This window comes from Papio anubis, chromosome Y (genome assembly GCF_008728515.1).
Source record: "Papio anubis isolate 15944 chromosome Y, Panubis1.0, whole genome shotgun sequence".
Classification (NCBI taxonomy): domain Eukaryota; kingdom Metazoa; phylum Chordata; class Mammalia; order Primates; family Cercopithecidae; genus Papio; species Papio anubis.
In genome coordinates this window covers 2,590,101-2,596,629 of record NC_044997.1, presented here as the reverse complement: position 1 = coordinate 2,596,629, position 6,529 = coordinate 2,590,101, and the positions used below count along the sequence as shown (strand labels likewise).

The 6,529-nt window shown below is 40.9% G+C and overlaps 1 protein-coding gene across 12 annotated transcripts in view; it reads left to right on the top strand.

Annotated features, from left to right (window-relative positions):
* Positions 1-3,362: 3,362 nt before the first annotated feature.
* LOC116272355 (histone demethylase UTY) overlaps positions 3,363-6,529 on the top strand; it is a 140,879-nt gene continuing 137,712 nt past the window's right edge. For 5 of the 12 annotated variants that reach the window (XM_031661061.1, XM_031661058.1, XM_031661054.1 and 2 more), the window contains exons 1-2: positions 3,365-5,111; positions 5,308-5,371. In XM_031661061.1, the coding sequence (XP_031516921.1) occupies positions 4,960-5,111; positions 5,308-5,371 (216 nt within the window). In that variant the 5' untranslated portion in view covers positions 3,365-4,959. Of the gene's footprint in view, positions 5,112-5,307; positions 5,372-6,529 lie in introns of all 12 variants that reach the window. The other 7 variants (XM_031661062.1, XM_031661057.1, XM_031661055.1 and 4 more) reach the window with 4 other exon arrangements.

Sequence of the window (6,529 nt, the reverse complement as noted above, 5' to 3'; positions counted from 1 at the left end):
ATAGCCATAATGCTCAAAGTAGTTTATAGAGTCAATGCTATTCCCATGAAGCTACCACTGACTTTCTTCACAGAACTAGAAAAAACTACTTCAAATTTCATATGGAACCAAAAAAGAGACCACATACCCAAGACAATCCTAAGCAAAAAGAACAAAGCTGGAAGCATCATGCTGTCTGACTTCAAACTATACTACAAGGCTACAGTACAAACACAGCATGGTACTGATACCAAAACAGATATACAGACCAATGGAACAGATCAGAGGCCTCAGAAATAACACTACACATCTACAACCATCTGATCTTTGACAAACCTGACAGAAAGAAACGACGGGGAAAGGATTTTCTATTTATTAATGGTGCTGGGAAAACTGGCTAGCCATATGCAGAAAACTGAAGCTGGACCCCTTCCTTATGCCTTATACAAAAAATAACTCAAAATGGATTAAATACTTAAACATAAGGCCTAAAAATCATAAAAACCCTAGAAGAAAACCTAGGCAATACCATTCAGGACATAGGCATGGGCAAAGACTTCATGACTAAAAGCAACAGTAACAAAAGCCAAAATTGACAAATGGGATCTAATTAAACTAAAAAGCTTCTGTACTGTAAAAGAAACTATCATCAGACTGGACAGGCAACCTACAGAATGGGAGAAAAATATTGCAATCTATCCATCTCACAAAGGGCTAATATCCAAAATCTATGAAGAACTTCAACAAATTTATAAGAAAAAAACAAACAGCCTCATCAAAAAGTGTGTGCAGGATATGAACAGACACTTCTCAAAAGAAGACATTTATGTGGGCAATAAACACATGAAAAAAATCTCAACTTCACGTTCATTAGAGAAATGGAAATCAAAACCACAATGAGATGCCATCTCATGCCAGTTATAATGGTGATCATTAAAAAGTCAGGAAACAACAGATGCTTGCAAGTACGTGGAGAAACAGGAATGCTTTTATGCTGTTGGTGGAAGTGTAAATTATTTCAACCATTGTGGAAGACAGTGTGGCAATTCCTCAGGGATCTGGAACTAAAAATACCATCTGACCCAGCAATCCCATTACTGGGTATATACCCAAAGGATTATAAATTATTCTACTATAAAGACACATACACATGTATGTGTACTGCAGCACCATTTACAACAGCAAAGACTTGGAACCAACCCAAATGCCCATCAATGATAGACTGGATAAAGAAAATCTGGCATATATAACCATGGAATATTATGCAGCCACAAAAAAAGAATGAGTTCAGGTCCTTTGCAGGGACATGAACGAAGCTGGAAGCCGTGATTCTCAGCAAACTAACACAGGAACAGAAAACCAAACACCTCATATTCTTACTCATAATTGGGAACTGAACAGTGAGAACACACAGACACAGGGAGGGGAACATCACACACCCGGGAGGGGCTGGGGTGGGGCTCAAGGGAAAGGAGAACACTAGAACAAATACCTAATATATGAGGGGCTTAAAACCTAGATGACGGGGTGATTGGTACAGCAAACTACCATGGCACATGTATACCTATGTAACAAACCTGCACGTTCTGTGCATGTATCCCAGAACTTAAAGTATAATAAATAAATAAACTTAAAAAATAAGCTACATACATTCGCATATATCAGGTTAAATAGTTATATCCTCTAATTTTCCAAAAATTAATGTTTATTTTTGGTATTTCTTCTTTTGCTATACCACTCTACCTTCCATGTGTTGTTATACTATTTTTTTTTTTTGGAAAAAATAATATAAAGTCATTAGTCTCTTGAGGGAATAACCTAAATCTGGATGCTTTATACCCATTTCACATACATGTGACAAATTATAAACTAGAAAGGGTACAAATAATAAGTCTTTTATCAGTATATACATTTTTGTATATTTTGTAGTTACATTTTATAAACTAGGTAAGATCCAAAAAATTACAAATAATGTAAGGCCTTAAGGTTATATTCTGTCTGATTTATAATCTGCCAAATGTATATGAAGGTATGAGGATGGAGGTAGCTATTTCGTTTGGAATATAATGTTGGGTTAGAGATTAGCTAACTTTTCCAAGGATACAGCCTGTACAGAGCCAGAATTCAAATTCTTTCTTTACTGCAATTTGTGTCCCATCTCTATGTGCTTTATCACTTTATAATAATTACCTGCCTCAAGTGAGACAGGTAGGCCTTATTCCTGGAAGACGCTATATTCCACATGATTTGAATGTGCTTCTGCAAATGTATGCATATTATCAAAAAGTTCTTGGTGCGATGACGACCACTATGACAATTAATATACTTAATAATATACTTATGACAATTAATATTTTCAATAGTGCAGCTACCGAAAATATTCTCAGCTGTGTAGTGATTCAACTGACATGGAATGAGGAGAGAACATGATAGACTCTAACTTATAGAATCAGAATTAGTTTCAAAATAACAATGAAAACATGTGTTACTGAGCAAAATCAGTTGGGATTCCCAAAACTCTCACTAATGTTATAGTTTATTGTCAGGAAGTTCTATATTGTCCTCTCATTTAAATATCAAAGTTTAAATACATAATATCCATTTTTGGAGGAGGCAAATTTATTACTTAAAAAAAGATACAATATCTTCACTTATAAAGGAACATTTCTCCTAATGCCCATTAATGATTAACATTTTCATAATACCTAATAACTGGACGGATAAGCAGTAAAATATTAGTTTTATGGAATATTATGCAATTTGTCTTTTTGAAAACAGTAATTGACAGAGGTGTTTAACATATATGAGACTTTTTATAGATTCTTTACATAGAAAAATATACACAATTCCAAAATATACTTAGGCCATATCATATGAGAAAGAAAAATTAATCTTGGGACCCCAAAATCACTAAGTAAGGGAAAAGTCAAGCTGGGAGCTATGTCACTAAACTTGTCTCCCGTTTTATTCCTAAATAAGATAGATACAAAGATAAGAAGCTACATACGTTCCTCACAACGTGCCCACAAGGAAATTCCTTGGGGACAAACGACAGACACAACTCAAAGTTATTCTTCTGATGCGCACAAGAGACAACTGAATATCTGATTGCTTTCTCTGCCTTATTATTTATGTATGTAAAAATACAGAGTCACTACCCAGACTAAATTCTGTATTCAGTAGAAGGCTGATCGAGGACTCAAAAGCATGCAATCTTTTCTCTCTTATCTACCTTTTTTTTTTTTTTTTTTTTCTTTTGAGACGGAGTTTTGCTCTTGTTGCCCAGGCTGGAATGCAATTGTGCCATCTCGGCTCACCCCAATCTCTGCCTCTTGGGTTCCAGCGATTCTCCTGCCTCAGCCTCCTGAATAGCTGAGATTACAGGCATGCGCCACCACGACCAGTTAATTTTGTATTTTTACTAGACACGGGGTTTTCCATGTTGGTCAGGATGGTCTGAAACTCTGGACCTTAGGTCATCAGCCCGCCTTGGCCTCCCAAAGTGCTGGGATTACAGGCGTGAGCCACCGCACCCGATCTGTCTCTTACCTACTTCTAACCTGGAAGCCCCCACTTGGAGTTGTCACTCTTACCTGACTGAACCAATGATGTCTCCCTAAAAGGTACAAAAGCAAGCTGTGCCCCGACCACCTTGGGCAAATGTATCATGGGGAAGTCAGTCTTGCAAAATAAACTTTTTAAATTAAGACCTCTATGATATTTGGGGTTCAGAAATAAATTGTTTAACTTATTATTTCTAATTTTAGTTACAATTGAGAGTCAAAAAATGTTTTTTTTTTTCTTTTCTATCAGTTGCTGCATCTTAAAAGTGTGAAGGTCTTAATTATTGTTCTCTTAATTCCTGTACACAGCAGCTCCTAGTCTTACTGAGACCTCACGTAATTATCGCAATAGAAATAAACATTTTGGATTTGTGTAGTAACTGTTTTTTTTTTGGGGGGGGGTCACCATTTGTTGCTTAGATAATATCATGAATTAATAAATACAGGTGCGACGTTGATTCCCTAGAACCTGGCTTACCGACTGAGGTAATAAGGTATTACACTTTCTCTTCAGACTTGGTCAGTGGAGAGGAAATGGGCAAAGAACCAGCCTATAGGTGACAAGGCCTTGGGGCCAAAAGTCTTGAGTCGTCTGAGGGTGAAGGTTTAGGGCCTGCGCAGCTTCCCTGCCATGCCCTGCAAGGTCTCTCATTCGCAAGGCTTGTGACAGTGGGAGCCTCATTCCGGATTCTCCTAAAGCCCATGGTGTTCTCTTTCCCACTTGCGCCCCGTCGGAGATCCCAGACGCCGCCCTTCCCATCGCTGTCTTCCCCCTTCAAGTGTATCGCAACTGCAAAAAGACCCGGCACCGGCACTCCATTCTCTAAACCTAATGCATTCAACTAGCACAACCTACAGGTTACTCCATCCCAGAGACTACCTTTTTCTCGATAGACATGGCCATCAACCAACCGGCGGTCAGAATCAGAGTCGGCCTCTGTCACGTTCCCAGGTCCTTGGCGAACTGGAAGGGCGGGGTCCCAGCAGCCAGAGAGTACAGTGGAGCCATGCCTGACGTAAGTCAACAAAGATCACGTGAGATGAATGAGTCCCCTAGATTGGCTACAACTGACTGGTTGGAAGCGGGGAGGTCGTGGCGGCTGCGTGGGGTTCGCCCATGACACAATTACAACTTTGTGCTGGTGCTGGCAAAGTTTGTGATTTTAAGAAATTCTGCTGTGCTCTCCAGCACCACAAGCTTCTGCCTTCCCTGTAGTTTCCGAGATGTGATCCAGGTAGCCGAGTTCCGCTGCCCGTGCTTCGGCTGCTTTCGGCTTTGCCTTAGTTTTTTTTCCTTGCAGCCGCTGAGGAAGCGATAAAATTGGCGTCATAGTCTCAAGCAGCCATTGAAGGCGTCTTTTCAATTACTCGATTAAGGTTGGGTATCGACGTGGACTTGGAAATTTGTTGCATTTCCATGAATTCCTGCGGAGTGTCGCTCAGTGCCGCCGCTGTTGCCTTAGGTGATGAGGCAAAGAAAATGGCGGCAGGAAAAGCGAGCCGCGACAGCGAAGAGGAGTCCCTTAGCCTGACAGTTGAGGAAAGGGAGGCGCTTGGTGGCATGGACAGGTACGCACCTCCATCACCCGCCTGGTTGTCTGGAGGTACTCTCTGGGAAGGCCTGGACACAGCTTGCCCATGTTGGTGACGGAGTCATCCTCAGCTTGGCACTCACCAAGCTGTCGCTGTCGTTCTCGGACTCGGGAAGGGACGGGTCACTGGCTTTCTCAGACCACTAACAACCTCTGTATCTCTCTCTCTACAGCCGCCTCTTCGGATTCGTGAGGCTTCATGAAGATGGCGCCAAGATGAAGACCCTACTAGGCAAGGTAAAGCAACCCGGCGCGGACAGAGTCTTTGGTCCCCATTTTGCTCTGCTAAGGCCCGGCGTCCCTTATCGTCCAGCCAGGATTACTTTGGCGCTGCTCCATGGCCAAGGGGTCGGAAAAGTATTGCTTGCCTTTGCACTCCCGGTACTCTGGAATACTTCGCCGCTTGCTCTAGCCCCCTTTCTACCCTGAGGAAAAAAAACGGAGCGCTTTGGGACCGGGCTAAACCCGGTCCACACAAACATGCCTGTGACTTTAGGGCCTTTTGTTCCTGAATTTCAGCGTCACAAATTGTGAATGTGTACAGTTTTCAAAATTAATAACTTCCCGCGTCTTCCTCTCGCCTTTTGGCATTTGGCTCTTGCTGTCTAATTTTAAACATTTTTTTTTAAATATCCCTGGTGTCCTAAGTGTAAGTAGCAAGTGAGTTACAGCGGTGAAGAGTTTGCAGTAGTTAACCTATAAACTGATGCGTGTATTTTTAGCCTGAAGTTCAGTGATTTGTTTACTTTTTTAGGATTCACAATGCTGCAAATGTGATTTCATGAATGTGTGTGCTTATTCCACTCAGGAGCCTTGTTTCTTAGGTGGCAGGCTCACAGCACGAAGAATTCGTTGTTTGTCTGAAAAGTTGGCACTGTCGTTTAGGTAATGGCTGCTCGTATCAGCCAAGATGGCGGGTAAAAAGTGGGAGGAGCAATAAGGGGGAAAGCTTGGGGAGAGGGAGGAGGTATTAACCCGGAAACCTTAGCAATGAGTAGACTTTAAAGAGCGCTGGTGTAGCTTCACGTTGCTTAATAAAAATTATGATTATTTAAAAGTAGAATTCTTGCGTTATCCCCAACATAGATAGCAGCATTCTTAAGCCTACATGTGCTTATTAATTGCAGCACGTTTGGTCATTCCCATGTGATTGTTGCATAAAGGCCCTGGAATATTCTTCTGTGTATCTTTTTTTATCCTCTTACCAAAATCTTGTTAAAGTATTTGTATGTTGTCAGTTGGTCCCATGAAATAAGACGGTACAACAATCGCGCCATCTTTTAGATGCTAAAACCAGTAGTTAGGAATTTCGAAGGAGATACTAATTTTTTTCTCATTTGAGAAGGAGATACTAATTTTTTTCTCAAGATGAACATTTTACTTGCCAAAACGTTT